At 39.2% G+C, this 18,474-nt stretch overlaps 2 protein-coding genes across 4 annotated transcripts in view; one reads left to right on the top strand and one right to left on the bottom strand.

Moving 5' to 3' along the window:
- Window positions 1-7,580: 7,580 nt before the first annotated feature.
- agr1 (anterior gradient 1) lies at window positions 7,581-14,279 on the bottom strand. The gene is made up of 9 exons (XM_071897850.2): window positions 14,194-14,279; window positions 13,686-13,724; window positions 13,439-13,546; window positions 13,039-13,102; window positions 12,283-12,335; window positions 11,393-11,469; window positions 10,806-10,869; window positions 9,197-9,280; window positions 7,581-7,744 (listed from the first exon to the last, which is right to left on the bottom strand). The coding sequence occupies exons 3-9, from the start codon at window positions 13,536-13,538 to the stop codon at window positions 7,695-7,697; spliced, it is 492 nt and encodes a 163-aa protein (XP_071753951.2). The 5' UTR covers window positions 13,539-13,546; window positions 13,686-13,724; window positions 14,194-14,279; the 3' UTR covers window positions 7,581-7,694.
- Window positions 14,280-15,228: 949 nt separating this feature from the next.
- Window positions 15,229-18,474, top strand: part of traf3ip1 (TNF receptor-associated factor 3 interacting protein 1) — a 328,730-nt gene continuing 325,484 nt past the window's right edge. For all 3 annotated transcript variants that reach the window (XM_078285960.1, XM_071897856.2, XM_071897854.2), the window contains exons 1-2: window positions 15,229-15,444; window positions 17,848-17,916. In XM_078285960.1, coding sequence (XP_078142086.1) covers window positions 15,322-15,444; window positions 17,848-17,916 — 192 coding nt within the window. In that variant the 5' untranslated portion in view covers window positions 15,229-15,321. The remainder of the gene's footprint in view (window positions 15,445-17,847; window positions 17,917-18,474) is intronic.

Genomic DNA, 18,474 nt, shown 5'->3' with positions numbered 1-18,474 from the left:
TATCTGTAAGGACAACTTTGGGTTCTGGACATAAGAAAAGGGGATTTGGGGGGATGAGGACATTTTGATTGATCATCACTTTGAAAAGGGGACATTTTTTTGTCTAGATTATTAGGTTCAGACTTATGGTTAGGGTTAGGTTGAGGTTAAGGTAAGAGGTTAAATAAGATGCATTGGTGAAAGCCAGGTCAAGAAGTGTTTGGAAAAAGAATTTGATCATATTCAGGTCTTGAAATATTTGGCAATCACATAAAATCTATTCTTCAGTTCCTTTTTATACTTTATTGTCACATTGAGGCACATTTCCAGCCCACAGCTGGAGGACAGTCATTTAATTTCAAACCTATACATATGTATTTTCCCTTCAGTGTGACCTTTTTTTCCCTTTTTGAGTATATATTTATATACATATAAAGAGAAAGTCCACATAAACCAAAGACTCAAAACAAAAAGTTAACAGATGACATACAAAACAAAGCAAACAAAAACAACAGCTTATAAAAAAGAAATAAAAACAAAAGTACAACAATCAGATTACATGTATACACACGTGTACATACACACTCACATATATATGTATGCATATCCACTTACATAGACATATATCGCCATGTACCAAATAAAAAATCCTCAGTTTTGATACACATAAATACACATTTCATGTAAATATAGACCCAGTATCATTTTACACATGCTGATGTTTCTTGTGAAGCATCATCTCAGCCAAGAGAGTTATCTTCAAATCCAGTCAATAAATGAAGGTCTGGAAAAAGTCTGGCATTTTAAAATGAAAAACATATAGAAGATGAACAATAGAGGTTAGAGAGTGCAGTCAATAGAAGTCTTATTTTCCGGATACAGTGCAAGTGTCTGTGTTTGTGTCTCCGTGTCTGTTCAGTAACCCAGTAGATGTTGCTGTCAGAAGATCAATAATAAATCACACATCAAGCCTTGCTTTAGCCGCTAAGCCCCTTTGCTCATAACTGGATTGACATGATGAAAGCTCATGAAAAAAGTTGATTCAAGCAGCCATGACAGGCTAAAGCAGCGCAAGCCAGAACATGTAAGAAAGTCTCCACTCTTCAATAATTCAAAACCCATCTGCTGAGTCTTAACAGCCGTGCTGTTGTTTACATAAACATTAATATCACGATGTCATTCATATTCACCACAACCAGTCATTATGTTCACCAATCAAAGTAGCCTTGGGCAAAATATTATTTTCAAATATTTTGATGGTTTGTTTTAGTGTAGTTTGATGCCAGATGGGTGGAGTTCTACCCACAGGACTTTAGAAATTCACAGGAAAATATTTAAAAGTCAATTTATATATATATTTAACTGTGATTGACAACTTCCCTGACATCATCTGAATTGTCCTGATGATGCACTAAAAAACCCATCTGGTACTGCAAACAGTATAAAACACATTGTAAATATTATTTGCAGCTATTATTGGACCCAGGTCTGGTTAAAAGTACATTATAGTCGAGCTGAGGCATTTGATGAATGCAGTGGAATCTAATCTTTTGTGTCATGCTGGGAGCTGCAAAACCTATTTTAATAAATCCATTTTCAATAAATACTTCATGTATTTTAATAAATCTACAAGAGGCAACTGACAGATTGCAATAATAGGACACAAGAGCAAGACTTGAATGTAAACAGCGCCCCCATGCTAAAGTCTGAGTGCAAAAATAAGCACGAAATAAGCGAAAATTAAGGAACTACAGAATTGTAGAACTATATAGTGGAGGAGGGTGAGACTGCCCAACCCCCTCGTGCAATCTGAGTGTGAGAGCGAGGGCACCAGCTAGTGCCCCTGAGAGAAATGACAAATCATTAGCTCTGGTCCAGGGGTAAATGGGAGCCACACTCTTTCAAGGCTCACATTTCCATTTCAATTTTCTGCTCAGCAGAGTTGATGTATGTGGCGAATCGCATGGCAAGACCAGTCCCCACCTCGGCCAGCTCCAGCCTCCTGTTATTCATTGGCTAGGGTACCTCTGTGACCTTGTGTGTGTGTGTGTGTGTGTGTGTGTGTGTGTGTGTGTGTCAGTGGTAGATTCACACCCATTGTCACTGAGGCCAAGGTAAAGAGCCGAGAGTGAAGAGAGTCCTCAGATGGAAGTGTGCTTAAAAAAGAAAAGAAAAAATGTATGTAGCATCCATTCAGGGGTAAAATCTTACATCATATAGCTTGACAATGAAGGATAAGGTAATCTATAGGAAGCTGAAATTAGCCTAAATGGTGGCCTGCAGGGTATGTAGCTCTAGGTAAAGATGACAACGAGCCAACTGTCCAAAAAGTAAAAAAAAGAAAGCAAATCTGTTATTCCTGCTCTGATCCACAGATTCTTTGCTCGAAATCTCTAGTTCTGCCTCAGCTCCTGGTGTTAAATCCTGCGCTGAACCGGCAGATCAACTTGCATAAACGCTGTGACAAGCAGAGTAATGCAGAACAATGTTGCAGCAGTTTCCCAGACAGTTCTCCAAGCCGAAACCTTGGAAGTATAAAGTTCCATCTGACATTTGGGTCAAAAATGAGGGACAAACTGATCTTTATGATGCCTAAATTTAGATTTAAACACGTGTAAAACTGTAATGCTTATTATCTCCAAAGTAGTTTGAAACTCAAAGTGCAGACTTGATGTTGTTTCCTGAAGGGAGACACAATCGCATCAAGATAAAGACTATTTTCAGACAGTAGAAAATATGTTTTTACACTTGCATCCATTATCTTGCTACTCAGCTATGACACACACTTCCATAACCTCATATGTTTTGACACATTTTGGGGCGGCAGTGCTTGAAGGCATGGCAGATTCTATATTAATTATAATATGAAACTTTTCAAAACACAAAATTACAAAATCCTTTACAGACAATAAATCATTAATAAATACAATTCATAAAATAAAATACAAATCAAGTACAATTCTAAAAAGAGAGGATGGAGAGTGGTTTTATTAAGTTTCTGTCTGTGGAGGCCTTTGTTGAATGAAAAAAGGAGGACGTACAAAATTTAAAACACCTTTGAACTAGCCATGAATAACATAGTTAAGGCTAGTTCAAAGGAGCATATTAAAAGCAACTCCAACGCATTTTGGCTATGCTGTGGCCTTCATCAGGGAGCAGCACACCAAACTCCTTCATGCATGTGAAAAGAATGAGAATAAAAGCCTGTATTGTAAAAGTATGTTTTTAAAAAGATGGTTTCAAAAGACACTGATTTTGCCCGCCTAAGCGGTCCAATCTGGCTGCTTCAAAGGCCGTTCACTTTTAGCCTTATGTTAGAATATTTGTAAGGAACCCACCTGTTCTAGCTTTGAAACCAGTAGAGTGAGAGTAGATCCTTCCTTTGGTATTGGCCATCTGAAACCAACAATGCTGGACTTTTACTGAGAGAGGGGTTTTATTGAAAATCTCTTGTATTGACACTGAGCTTTTGAAATCAGCCAACAACAAGACACCATTCAATGCGAATGGATTGACTCAACATGCACAGTCGGCCGGTAATTGCCAAAGCATCTGTTCGGCGCCCTGTGCATAGTGATACATTGTAATTTGCTTTGAGGTAAGGCTAAGTGTCAGTTTGTGAGAGAAGAGGGACAGATAGGCTAAGTATAGAGAAGAAAGTGTCAAGAGGAGAAACAGATTGGGCTTATCTGTGAGCTCAGGCCTTCCTTCGTCAGAGCAGCGCTCTTCTGATGAAGACTCTTTGAACCTGACAGAATAATTAAAAAGGAACGGAGGGAGAGAGAGAGGAGAGAGAGAGAGAGAGAGAGAGAGAGAGAGAGAGAGAGGGGAGAGGAGAAGGAAAAGCTGACATTTGCATTTTGACCTTTTTGATTTACTTGGGAAAAAATGCTGCCAATTTTCCTCCAGGACACATTATAATATCACCCTGCCCTTGTACAGGTGTGTGTATATGTGTGTGTGTGTGTGTGTGTGTGTGTGTGTGTGTGTGTGTGTGTGTACAAGTAAGCATTTAAGTATGCATTTAAGGGTGGATATGTGTAGGCATACATAATGTATCTTTTTGCATACAAGCATTGTGTATTTATATCCGTGTGTGTGTGTGTGTGTGTGTGTGTGTGTAAGAAGAAAAGAAAAGATTTATGGCATATTACCAAGCCATCTCTTCATTAAGGGGCTGTTTCCCTGCAAGCGGCTCTATTTGAATAGCTAAATTGTCCAAGCAGTGTGCAAACGAGGACTAATAGCCCCGTGCCCTTGTCACAGGTGGCCCCACTGCCAAAGTCAAACTGGAGATCCTAGGACCCGTGTGTGTGTGTGTGTGTGTGTGTGTGTGTGTGTGTGTGTGTGTGTGAGCATGCGTGTGTGTGTGCGTGTGTGTGTGTGTGTGCGTGTGTATTTGAAAGAGTGGAGCATGTTCAATAACAATATCCCTGTAAATTCAAGGTAATGGACTGCGATTTTTTTTTTTTTACAACTTTTCCAAGCTGTAGCTGTAAGAGAATACTTCTTTAAAGACTATGTTTCTGTTATCTTAATGTATTCACACAACTTTCTACACTTTCCTTTTCACTTTCACAAAATACAGGCTGAACATCTCGCTACCAAAAAATCCCAAATAAGTGCACTTTGTAACATTTTGTAGCTCCAGATAAAAACTTAAGCTGGGTGGATACTTTTTTTTAAAAGGACTGTATATCAGTCAATATCACCTCTGTCTCTCTGTGATTAACACAGCCTGAACTTGCGCATAAAGTCAGTCTTGTGAGACAATATAACTTTCCAACTGTCACCCTGTCCCGCTGTCCTTCAGAGTGTGTGTCTCTGAGGAAACGCTTGCGGAAATTTTGGCATTGACTACAAAGGCTCTCCTGGAGTCATTTGTCCAAGGTTAGGACTCAGGAGTCAGAAGATTGAAGCTCTGGCAGAGAATTTCATAGAAAAATGAGACCTTCAGGCTTTGAGTGGGCGAGGAGCAACCTTGTCTTTGGAAAGTAACCTAGAGAATGTTTAGTACGGATGAAAAAAGGATGTGTTTGTTTATATGCACGCGCTATCCACTTTTAGGTGTGCATGTACATGTTGGAAGCTGTGTGTGTGTGTGTGTGTGTGTATGCTGTATGAGGCTGCTGATATGAAAAAAATGTGTTTGAGCGATGTGTGGCTACTGGCTTTAATCTTGTTTAAATGCATTGGGATTCTGCTGGTCATGTTTTTTTGCATTATGGAGAACCAGAATCTCATCTTCAAAAGTGTACGGCAGTTACATCCGGCCAAAAATCTATTATTTACGAGCGTAAATAAGGTTATTTTCTATTCCATTTCCACTAATATCGCATAATTCTCAATATTTTGTCAGTGATATCTCAAGTGATGGTAGAAATCCTTCAAATTCCTGAGGCAATATGACAGTTTTTTGGAGGCATGAAGCGTTCGAAAGGATTTTGGGAGCAAAATTTCTTTCACAGAGCGCTGAAACAACACTGCAATGAGACAGATAGGGAATTGTCGGGCCGGGGGTATAGGAAAGTTTGAGTAGAGAACACATTTGTTATGAACCCAGGAGTGTAAGCCTAGGAAACTTATTTCATAAGAAAGAGAAGTCAGGGAAAATGGTTGGAAAATCTCAAGAGTTTCCCACGAATTGTCTTGGGTCCATCTCGACCTATCTCAAAGACAGACAAACTGAAAAATGTAAGAGAAAAACAGGCAGACTATTGCTTCAGATGTCCACACTGCCTGAGACAGAGGAAAAATGGGAATGAAACGGTGAATAATTTAATCATTTCTCATTGATCAATTCCTTCTGAAGACGTTAAGGAAAAATAACATTGAAGAATGAAACTTACTGACCTATTTTCCCTCACTTTTTTTTTTTCTGCTCTGTGAACGGAATAAAACACCAAATAAATGTGTTTTGAGGGCGCATCTTATTACAGTCTTGTTTGGAGCATGTTTTTAGTGTTCGCTGGCATTGAGGCAAGAACAGAACATTGATTTTTTATTGATGCACGTCAGTAACTGTCACCTTTTTTCTCTTAGAAAAGGTGAAAGCACAACAATGCTCACCGTAGTAGAGCCATGCCAATAAACAAACAGCTCATTAATCCTAGTTATGACAGCAGAAAACTGCATCTGGGCTATTTGCGACAATGCGGGCTTGGTCTCATTCTGTCTTGGCCTCAGTTGGTTAGAAATGGTATTTTGCTGTTGTCAGGGAGGAATGCTTTCCAAGAGAAACACAGAAACAGCCTGAGAAAGAGACCAAACTCCCTTCTTTGGAGAATTGTCCGGGGACTAGATCAAATAACAAGCTACATTTGCTACAACACTGTGACTGTCAAGCTTCACAAAGAGAACAGCTCATCCTATGATGGATGTTTAATAAGCACACAGTGGAATACATAAACATATCTATTAAAACATTCATACAATGAATACGGTGAAATTGTAAGGTGGATTCTATATATGATCAAAATGTCAAATCAAATCAAATCAAATCATCAATCATACATTATATGTAACTTGTATGTTAACTGTACTTGTACTGCATTGTTTTGGTTAGTCCTGTCCCTTCCCTGTGTGATATGAATTGTTGTCTGTGATAAGATTTTTTTTGCTGTGAGAATGATAAAGCTTATTTAATTTAATCTTAAGGATGCCAACACAATGGAAATGCATAATGTACTGTTCAGTGATAATTGCAAATAGGATTATTGAATGGAAAGAGTCATAGACCACATTGTTAAAACCTTAATGACAGTGGCATCTGTGTTATACTGCCACCTAGTGTTTGAAACATGCCACTGTCTGTTAGGGGGCATTCAGTGAAATTTCACTAACGTTTTCTGGTTAAAATTCACTGAGATTAAATACATTATTTCCTTGTGGTTGGCATGGGGTTAAAACATAGTAAACAAGGGAGCGTACACATTGAATTTCAACACACTCACACACACTGTTCCTGACAACATGTGGAAAGACTGCAACAGCAAACTGACAAGTTTAGCACAATAGGGACAGTGATATTGGTGTGAAGGCAAGTTCAGCGGATGTAAAAGTTTTATAGTGAAATCCATAGAATCCCAGAGGGTAATATAAGATTACACTCATTTTAACAGCAGTGTTTCAGCCGTTTTGGAACCCTAGACCCAGATTTTCTGAACTAACCCACTCATTTTAAAGGGATCTTTGTATCTGCTTCCATTTAACAGGTTCGTTGTGATCTATAATGCATGTAAGTGGTCACATTGTTCAAACTTCTTATCTTAATTCTTATTACTCATTACAAATGTAAAGAAAAGGGTTGTCCCACCATAGAAAGACAAAAACATGAGAAAAAGAAAAAAAAAAAAAATAATAATTCTGTAACTGACTCACAACACTCTCAAAGGCTGACAGTATATTTAAAAGCTCTTAAAACAACAACATAGTTTTTAAATAAGCATAGGATACATAATACAAATGTATTGTTTAAATAGTTTTTGTTTTAATGTTGCATAGATCTGTATTTAACTTACAATGGAATGGTAAAGTTTCAAAAACTCTCAAACTCTCAAACTTTGAACTGATAGGGTTAAAAATAAAAGTACACTGGGCCCTTTACAGTTTATTTTTTATTCATTTATTTGGTTTCGCTGACTTATGAACAACTTTGTAAACATTTCAGTGGACAGGCAGCCCAGGATGTCATCAGAGGTCAGAGCGCAGCCACATTAGAGTTCGGTGTGCAGGAGGACCTTGGCTTTCTTCATGTTTGTGGCCACTGTTGAAATAGAGTGCGTAAAGAATAAAGACCACAATGTTTTAAAGGACGTTTGTCATTCCCAACATAATAATGTGTCACTTTGCAACTCAACATATTGTAGCGCTCTAACAGGACTTGAACAGAGAAGACATGGATGATGGGATGGCATCAGCAAATAAACTCTTTAATTACTCCTTTAAGGGCAGCAACACCAACTTCATACAAACCATACAAGTAGTTCACTGATTAAACCAACTATCTCTGCGGCTCACATGGCCTTTTCACTATCACATCTTCACGCTTACCCTCATGTCTTCTCCCTACTGACAAAGGAGAAGTCTCTACAGTATGTAGGAGAGGGATAACAAGCTCTCAGGTGCTGCTTGTTGTCACCTCAGGGTGCTCATTGTCTCTCTTTGCTTCAACTAATGCTTGACCTACATATGTTGTGTCAAGACCTGTTGTTATTAACACATGTTGGGTTGACCCAAATTGGATGCAGATTGGAATTTTACAAACATTTCTCAGAGGCAGAGCTGCAGTTTTTCTGCCAAAGTAACTAACTGAAAAAAAAGAAAAGAAAAATGCAATCTACCCACACTAAGTTATCTAGGTTAGCTTAGCTGACCTTCCAAGTTCAAACTGACCATAGTACTGTTGCTATCTAGGTAAGTTAATTATCCCAGCTGACCTTAAAAGTTCAAACTAGCCATACTAGCCTGTAGCTATCTAGGTAAGCTAGTTAGCTGGCCTGCTGACCTTCCAAGATCATGAACGCCTTAATATTATATTTTTTATTTATATTTTGCATGCACCGAGGAAGGTTGATTAAGACCGAAGCATTGCACTCTGCCCCTTTTTCTTAAAGCATGATCTCGCAAGAATCTTTGTAAGCCCTCTTTTTGCAGGTAGTGTGCAGGCTTTTCACCATTTCACTCAATTATTCATATTCTGACCAGAGCTCCTGCCAGTCAAGTTTGTCAGTTAGCTTGCGCTCTGAAAAACTGTGGCTCCGCCCACTGAGGTTTAATTCAACCAGTAAGATTATTTCAGCCTCCAGAACCTCCTGTTTGTATAACTAAAACTCCCATCTGCAAATAAGACACACGACTGCGTTGGAAATAACACATTACTTCTAAGGGTATATGCATGAGTCACCGTAGCTGCCGAGCTTAACACCTACTGATGTTCAGCGCTCTCCCACCTCCTCAGCTGCCCACTCGATTCCTGCTGAAACCTATCCCTCTAAAACCGCTAAACTCCCTTGTTAATGTCCATATGAAACCCAGCCATTCCCTTTCTGTCAGCACTCTCACACAGAAAAGTTTGCCAACTCTCCCAAAGTAGTGAGGGAAGAGGATGAGGGCAAATGAATAAGTAACAGTGGTGGTTCGGTCTGTCTTTGGGCTGCTGACAAGGGAGGTGTGTGGGCACAGTAATATCTATCTATCTATCTATCTATCTACTCACAGTTTGTCATATCAGCAGGCTCGTAGGCGTAGAGGCGGTTGCTGTACTTCCCTGCGATGTCTGCTCGCACGGTCATGGAAGGATCTGCAGCAGCATATGACAGAGAGAGAGAGAGAGAGAGAGAAAGAGAGAGAGAGAGAGAAAGAGAGAGAAAGAGAGAGAGAGAGAAAGAGAGCAGGAGAAACGCAATTACCTTCAAAATCAATATGGTTTGAATGTCAAAACTGTTATGCTGTTGTTGCTGTTGTTCTTCATTTTGTAAACTGCTTGTTTCTGTTTAGCAGGCATGTCATTAAAGCAATTGACATTTGAATGGAAAACTGACAATTGAGAGAGAGAGAGAGAGAGAGAGAGAGAGAGAGATGACAGGTGTCAGTGAAGGTAAGAACTCCTCCAGTGAAGCCCTTACAGCCCAATAAGAGGCTATTCCTTAAAACAGACTCTCCAGCTCCAGTTTCCCCAGCACTTCCAGCACCTTCATTAAGGATGCATAAATAATGACACTGTCAGCCTTTATTCCTTCCCTGCTCTTCTGCACTATGTCTACCTTGTCTATCGTGCTTGAATCCTTGCCCTAGTAGAAATAAATAAAAAATACTGCGAGATTTTTGATCGGCCCCAAAGGATCCAGTATAGGACTTCTGTTTGAATCAGACCTGCATGGCCAAATAGTATTTTCACATAAAAAGGCAGTGGAAAAATTGGTTCCCAATGGGTCAGAGAACATAAAATAGAAAAGGTGGGAGACCGTATGATGCACAAAACAAGCACTTTATTTGCTATAAACAGTGCTAACAAATACAAGCACTTCAAAGCAATAAATGAACATAAATGTAGGCTTGATTTAGCAGCTACTCAGTTGCAACGCGTTTCAAGCTTAGCGTTCTTCCTCAGGCAGCTGCTTACACTATTTATAGCAAGTAAACTACTTGTTTTGTGTATCATACAGTTTCCCACCTTTTCCAAATACTATTTCGAAATACTTTTTATTTATGCATGAAAAATCCCACATAGTGAGGAAGACAGCAACTCCCAAGAATAGACCGGCACCACAAAACTAAAGTATAAAAATTAAGTTTAAAACTTAGTTTTAAACAATAAAGTGAGCATTATGTATTAAAAAGTAAGATTGTGGTGACGGTCTATTCTTGGGAGTTGCTGTCTTCCTCACTATGTGGGATTTTTCATGCAGATGTATTTGACAAGCACCCCTATCCCACAAAAAGCAGTTTCACCAAACTTTTTATTAAGGGTCTTATTTAAGTTCCAGATGGGCGGGGTTGGCCACATAGGACGTTATAATAATACAGCCAGAAAGTTAAGACCATCACATGAAAGTATTTGAAAGTCCTTTTAGTTTTCTGTGATTGACAACTTGCCTGACAGTATATGAAATGTGCCTCTGCACTAAAACCCTGTCAATGTGATTCTCCAAGTAGATAAAAAAAATAAGGCAAATGCCATTTGACCCACTTCTGATCTGAATCTCATAGGACTCTGAAATCTTTTGGACTGGCCAGTAAGACGCAAACAACCTTAATGGACTGACCAATAAGATTAAAATTGATTAAATTAATTCCAATATATATTGAAGGGTGTAAATATTTACCAACAAAGATGATTCTGGGAACGTAGTAGCCATCAGGTGCCAGATTCTTGTCTGTGGTCTCATGCTGTAAGAAACAATATGATATGAACTCAATCCTTACAACAAAGTTAATCAGCTAATAATATTAACAGAGTAATTTACATGTTTAGTGTAGGTTTACTTGTAGTAGCTATTCTTATTTGCAAATTATTTTTGACCATTAGTCATGACTGATAATGTCACACAGTGGCCATGATTTGCCATTGAATAATATTTGACTATTCAACATTGCATATGCATTTACATAATGCAAAACAGTAGCCTACTGCATATGCAGATTGATAAAATTCTATAGGCTACTTGAAATTGAAAGAAGCTTCCTGGATACCGATTTAATGATCCTCTGCTGGTTTATTCAGCAAAAGGAACACATATCCAATGTGCAGCTGTCTTTTATTCTATTTCATTGCCTTGCACTTGATCAGGATTTTGGATTATGCTATCACTCCTTGCTGCAGTTCCTATACTTATTACATATTGCACACTGTACTATATACTGTATATAAGACTGAAAAAGGTTTCTTCATATATGATGAATGTTTAGTTACCACCAGGTTGAGCATGATGAAATCCTCTTTGGCCATTTTCTGGATGGACTTTTGAGTAACAAATGCCTTCTTCAGTGCTGTGGAAATAATTCTGTTTAGTTTCATTGCTAGAACTGAGATTGCAAAGGAATCTAGAGGGTTCTACCGAGCTGCCATTATAGCACTATGTGTTCCTAAAAATAAATAAATTCAAGCTACGCAGAGAAATTGAAAAATGAGCAGGAGTTCCTAAATTTCTGGCCTGTGCTGCAAAATGTTTCACTTTAGATCCCTCATATAGCTAGGAGACAGTCGTAGAGACAGAGGGTGCAGCGTAAGACAGAAACAGGTTTGCAGGTGGGACCTAAATTCGTATTGTACAGCTGGGTCTCCTGCCAGAGATCAGACAAGTTTAACAGGCTTTGTGCATTGTCCTCATATAGCCCAATAGAGAATCATGAACCAAAGTGAGTAATGATACTCATGTCAAGGTTTTAGTCAATTCACAATCAAATTAAGTATAACCAGGCATTCAAAATACGTAATAAAATAGAAGACAAAAGCAAACATGGTAAAATATGCTATTATTATGCTATTATCTAAATGACTATCTCACACTTCTTAATAAGGTTCTTCCCACCTACTGTATGTCCATTTGAGACCTTGAAACCAAGCCCAGGACTGCGTGGGTAAGAGATTAGGCCTACTGTAGCACAACCACATTTTTCACAAGCAATAGAAATATAAATCTAACTGTATACTTCCAATGATTGAAATTTGATAGATTTGAATGATTGAAATGATAGAAAGCCAAGAGACAGTGGAAGACTGTCCCGTATCACTTTACATACTTTATATACCTTCTATATTCAACATTCTTTAGGAATAATAGACAGGGATTCCTGCTGTACCTTGACTGTGCGGGCAGCCTTGTTGATGATGGATGACCATCAGAGGCTTCTTACTGTGGGAACAAAAACCACAGAGAAGCAACTCAACACATTAACACATTCCACAGCAGAATAGGCACAGTGGTGGGTGTGAATGCAGCCTTGCATAACACGATCTCTGAGAAAACTTTAGTCCCTACTGCCAGATTACTGATGAACAATAAGGAAGAATATGTCATATTTCTTTTATTATGGGAAAGTAACCTTGTCATATCTTGTGACAGAAGCATGCAGTAATTGAACAGACACAGATCTGTAGTATATATCCACCCCGATTTGAATCAGTAGGCCACATAATCATCCTGATCGACTCATGGGTGGGATAAGCAGGATAAAAAATGTATCCCAATTCACAAACTGCATTTCAATAGTGGTATGATCATCATCTACAACCTTTATTTCATTATTTCAAAATGTGTAAAAGTGATGTTAGCATATTCAGTATAATCTCACGACCCAACTGCCTTTTTCTCCTCAAAAATGTTTGCTGAGTAAAATATCAAGTAATCATTTATATTTCAAATGTATCCATAATATGATAACAGTGCTTTTCTACAGTCATCTTTCTCTGTAATCAGATTACAGTAATCCCAATACATGTCATCTGTGATGCCCCAACCTTGAGGATGAAGCTCTAACTCTAACTAAAGCCAAAAAATCACAGCCATACATAGAATAAAACATATGATCAAAATGTTATGATCTAGAGGACCTTACCTCTTTGCCATCTTTGCCAGGCCTTCCTCATAAGTCTGGACCCAAGCGATAGTATCTCCCCATCCTGGGAGAAAGAGCAGTGGTGAAGTCAACAGGAGTGTGAAATTAATATTACTCAGTTGATAATACTCAATAATCAATATGATACTCAGGGATAATACAGGAGAAACATCAAGGGCATTGAAGACAATGACCTTGATGTTTCTCCTGTATTATCCCAATCACTCTAATTGACAAGCACAATTCAAATTCAGGAATGTCTGTTTGTGACATTGGTGAGTGACAGCTAAAACAACAGAACCTCATACAGTGTAGGAGACAAGTTATGAAATTGTTTTGCTTTTGATTCTTGAGAAGGAAACTACAGTTGTGCATGCTGGAAAATATGAGAATCACCCACCTCTGGACAAGGTCTGAGGCTTCGCTTTCTCTTTTTTCTGTGCTGCAACACTGGCCCAGGTGACACAGAGCAAAGCAAACAAGGCCCAGTGAGGCATCATTTTCGGTCCTTTGAGAGAGAATTGCAAGGTCGGTTAGCAGTGAGATTTGAGTGAAATTCAGTGAGATATTCATTCATCAGACAGCAATCACAAAGCTAATGGTTAGTACACATTACAAATATCAGCAGGTCAGGTTATCCAACTCACCAAACAAGATTGACAAGCCAGGGATTCAAGTGGTTGAATCTGACAGAGACAAAGGAGCAATGATTTGTAAACTGTGTCTCTTGTATTGTCACCATATGAAATCTGTAGTATTACTGAAATCTGCAACCGTTACTGCATTATAATTTCAAACATTCTATCATCAGTTGAAATTTAAGAAACACCTTTAGAGGATATTAATAAGACTACCAAATCATAACACATTAATCCAGTTTTTCATGAAGATTAAAATACAAAGCTGTTACTGCACTGTTACTGATTCTTATTATTATTTCAAGAAAACCGGTATAATACATTACCATAGTAGAATTTTAAAATCTAAGTGTTATATCAAAGTAGTTTGAAAACATTGCCAGTTAAACTTTCACCAACCCCTCAACTTGACACAGCATGTTCACTGACAAGTGTATAGGCAGCATCAAATAAATTAATGTAAAGAAATTTAATTCACATGACCATAATGTATCACAAAGTTGCATAGATGTCTTACCTTGTGTGACAGCATGAAACAATGAGCCTTGGCACTTCCCTTTCCGCTTTTATTTTGCCAGCCTTTTTTTTCTTTCTAAACAACTGAACTCACCAAACAGGAATAAGAATGTACGTCATGAATGAAAGAAGGATTTTCACTCACTGAAACACACACACACACACACACCCACACACCTACACACACACACACACACACACACACACACACACACACACACACACACACACACACACACATACCAGAACAGGGATAAAGAGTGCTTACACTGATGGGGTTTAAGAACCTAAACTAGTGTTTCCTTACTGATACTGAGCCGGTCGTTCTGAGGCTGGCCATCTTCTCCAAACCCTCACCTTTCACAAGGAAGAGAAGGAAAGATATTGCTTTGAGTATTAGACAGACAGTCCTCCACTCTAGTAACAGATCTCCTGCCACACAACACTCATGTTTCAGTGTTTGTTGAGAAAATAAGATCATACTATATTCAGTGATGTGGAGGGTAAACCCACCTAAATTCAGTTTACTCACCCTTTGTGGTGAGTAGAAGCCTAGCTTTGATGTTAGAAGAAAGAGGGGGTAGGTGAGAGTGGATATGTCATTAGGGTTATCAAGTGGGCACGTCCCATCATAGATGTTTGATTGATTTAGACCCACAACACCTCCAGAAGGATCAAAAGCAAGGTCTTGCATCCCAGAGACACTCTCTTCACCCACTCTCAACACTAACATTAAGCCCAATAGTTTTTAACCCTGCTCTGTTCTCCACAACAATAAACTAATGGGACTTGAAACAGAAACCAAATTGTAGCGCATCTGTCTGTCTGTCTGTCTGTCTGTCTGTCTATCTATCTATCTATCTATCTATCTATCTATCTATCTATCTATCTATCATAGCTCTATAGCGCCATATAGCATAGATTGTTAGTTGTTGCTATGGACACAAGCGGTACTTAGCAACCATAAACCCTTGGCGCAGGCGCATTCTTCATTAATGATGCACTGTGGGATTGCAGAGTATTGACATAGCAACAAGCAAGAGAGCGTTTGAGTTTTTCACTCCTTACTTTTTTGTTTCTTTTGGTGTTAAAATAGCGTTGCTTTCTCAGGAAAAGTTCGACTGCCGTCATGAATGGGGCAGTAGTAAAAAAGACCCAGGACACGCTGGGCAAAGTGATAAAGAAACCGCCACTCACGGAGAAACTGCTAAGCAAACCACCGTTTCGATATCTACACGACATCTTCAGTGAGGTGAGATTGATCAGCTAACGTTAGCAAGCTAGCTGGCAAGTTGACTACACTTCAGGAACCTATGTGGAGCATGTTTATGCCCAACTAACTGTCAGCTAAAGTTATCTGGTGATTTAAAATCGTAGGCTAACGAGCTAACTAGCTAATAAGCTAACATAACATTAACGAACCAGATTGCGGCTCAAGTCACCACCAGCTTGTTAGCTTAGCGAGTTTAACGTTAGCCAAGCCGCTCAGATCTGCATCGATTAATATCAACCAAGCAAGAGGGATGGTCAGCTAACTAGCTATTTAATGCCAGCCACGATTCTGGATTAGCTAGCTAGCTATGTAAGCATCATAGTGCAAGCAGCGGCGTCTCGTTGCTAGGCACGACCTGAGGCTACATAGGTATCAACAAACCAATTTAGGTTAACTGGTAGTTGCTCCCCATGGTTAACGTTAACTAAAGTCAGAAGTGTGTTCCAGTCATTAGTGTGTTCCATTGTGAGTGGAGTACATTTTATCTAACGAGCTTTAACTAGCTAAAGTTGTCTGATTCTTCTGAACAGTCACGTTGAGATCACTGATGCTAGGGGGGTTATTCCTAAATGCATCTGGGTTGTTTGATAGTAAAGGAAACCTCGTGTTGCATTGTTCTATATAAATCATTGACTGTTCGTGAAATACTATTCTTAGATTCTGTTTGTGTTGTATAAAGCTGCTTGCGAAACAAGTGTGGGTTCACCCACATGTCTGCTTGAAGCCTTTGTGGGATGACTCTGGGCAGCTGAGCTGATGAACTCAACAGTAAAATGTCTGATTTCTTGGTAAGGGGGGGGGGGGGGGGTCAGTACAACAACTCACTGCTACTGTTGCTATAGCAACGTCTCAGGTGAAGGGAAGGTCAGGTGCAGACCTGAGTCAACTAGTAGCCACTAGTAGCCAGTTAGTAATTCTTGGCATTTGTTTTAATCTATATGGAGTGTCACATGGGTGGGGTGCACTACAACTACATCCGGACAAGTCAGATAGTGTGAGGAGAGTTGTCAAAAAAGGCATACTAAATATACTTAACTGACTTTCAAACACTGTCCAGTGTAGGAAGCCCCACCTAACTGGTACCCCAAGCAGGTTAAAACAAACACTGGGCAGTATATTTGACCCAGGTCTGGTTAGCTGTGGAGGTGCTCATTCAGGAGTCAGTGTTACTTGTCCTATGTAAGGTTGATAGTGACTGGGCCTGTGTCACAAGCTACCAAGTAGGTGGTTCTACTGAGATTATATAGGCAGACCACACTGACTGAGCCGGTAGTTAACACAGGTACCATATCAAGAACACTATCACCTCAGGAAGAGAAAATTTGACATTAAAGTAAGAGTATAATTCAAGAAAAATAAGAATAGATTTGGAACAAATCTAGAAATACCCCCAAGCCACCAGTACTACATGAAATAACAGAGAAAACTGCATCAGCTCTATCTCCAGAAAGGTCATGAGCTGGCTCAGTCTGTTGTGAGTGCACTGAGCTTGGGCACATTACTTTGATCTAATTTATCGACTGAGAAACACTCCCATTTACTAAATATTTCAGGTGATGAGCAATTCCTGTTAAAAATCAAACAAACCTCACTAGAAGGCTATTTATTTGTTAACTGTTCAGACCTGCATGAAAACTTAATACTAATACATTACTACTAACTTGTTATACACACACACACACACACACACACACACACACACACACACAATATAATTTGCCATGAGGGGTCAAGCACAGTGAAATCTGTTTTGCTCCTCCAAACAGCAGTGAAGTGTCATCCCCTCCCCTCCACCTGTTAGATAGTCTCATCTTTCACTGTAGAGTCATGCATATTTGATAAAGGGAAGCGTGTCGGCATGTGTGACTCTTTTTCTCTGATTAGCAGTGTGTGTCTCACTGCAGGAATTAGCTATCCAACAACAGTAAACAACTGAATTTTCACAACTGAAATGGAAGTATTTAGTCTGCTATTACCACAATGTAATTTTCAAGCCTCTGTGAGCTATAGCTAAATGAGGATTTATTTCATCTGTATTCCTTCAGCAGTGGTGCAGCACCTCAGCAAGAAAATGACCTTTACTGCAATGTGCAATTAGTTTAATTTTAACTTTATTTGAATATAAAGACATCTAGTACTAATGTTTGAAATTATGTTTTTGCAAGTATGCAAACAAGAACGCTCTTAGCACTACATTGCATTAGAATCACAACTGGGACCAAAACAGGTATTGATGCGGAACCAATGTGAAAAATACCCCCAAGCACCACTGCTACATACCGTAAAATCAAATAAAGATATTTCAGAACTGAGAACTTGGTCTATATCAGCCATGGTGGTTTTCAGTGTGAATTTACCATCTGTATTTCTTCCCTCTTACAGGTGATCAGGAGCACTGGTTTCATGAAAGGCCTATATGGAGACAATGAGATGAAGTCAGATAATGTTAAGGTAAGCTGGCCACAGGATGTGTCCACTTGGTTAAACTGTTAATGCTCACTGTTAATGTTAACTGGTTAATGTTCTGCTTTGGCTGCCCTTACTCTGTGTCCAATTCATATTTTCACCTAATATCTAGCCCAAAGGGGGAGACAGTAGCCCCCTCCCTCCCACCTCCCTCAGCTAGGCTTTAACACCACCTGCTTCAGTGGAGCTGCTAAGTGGCCAGCAGAGGAAGGCTGTGGTTTTACTGGGCAGCTCCCAGGTGTGAATGTCTGTTACGATATGAATGCAAAGTAGGGCAGCGCTGAAAAACATAATGTGTGTCCAGTAAACTTTCCCTGAATTAATAAATCTGCTAGCGTTTTCTAGGTGCTCAGGTGTGGCTCAGGTGGAGGGGTGGCGTAGGGGGTATTAATGATCGGAGTGAGTGAAACTGCATTGACTTTAAAAACTCCACCTGTTAACACCAAAGTACTGTGGAAAATACAGTGTTGTTGAAACTAAGAGAATCGCTGAGCAAAATATTTAATTCATCCGTTCACTTAGCAACTACAGTTAGAAAATTAC

The sequence above is a fragment of the Centroberyx gerrardi genome, chromosome 10 (genome assembly GCF_048128805.1).
Source record: "Centroberyx gerrardi isolate f3 chromosome 10, fCenGer3.hap1.cur.20231027, whole genome shotgun sequence".
In the NCBI taxonomy this organism is placed as follows: Eukaryota; Metazoa; Chordata; class Actinopteri; order Beryciformes; family Berycidae; genus Centroberyx; species Centroberyx gerrardi.
Note: the sequence above shows the minus strand (reverse complement) of the source record. Positions and strands in the feature narration are given on the sequence as shown.

Coding starts and splice junctions, on each gene's coding strand:
- agr1 (XM_071897850.2), bottom strand. CDS start 13,538: ATGATGCCTCACTGGGCCTTGTTTGCTTTGCTCTGTGTCACCTGGGCC. Junction 13,103..13,438: donor GCCTCAGACCTTGTCCAGAG/GTGGGTGATTCT, acceptor TCTTTCTCCCAG/GATGGGGAGATACTATCGCT. Junction 9,281..10,805: donor TCCCAGAATCATCTTTGTTG/GTAAATATTTAC, acceptor ATGCTGCTGCAG/ATCCTTCCATGACCGTGCGA.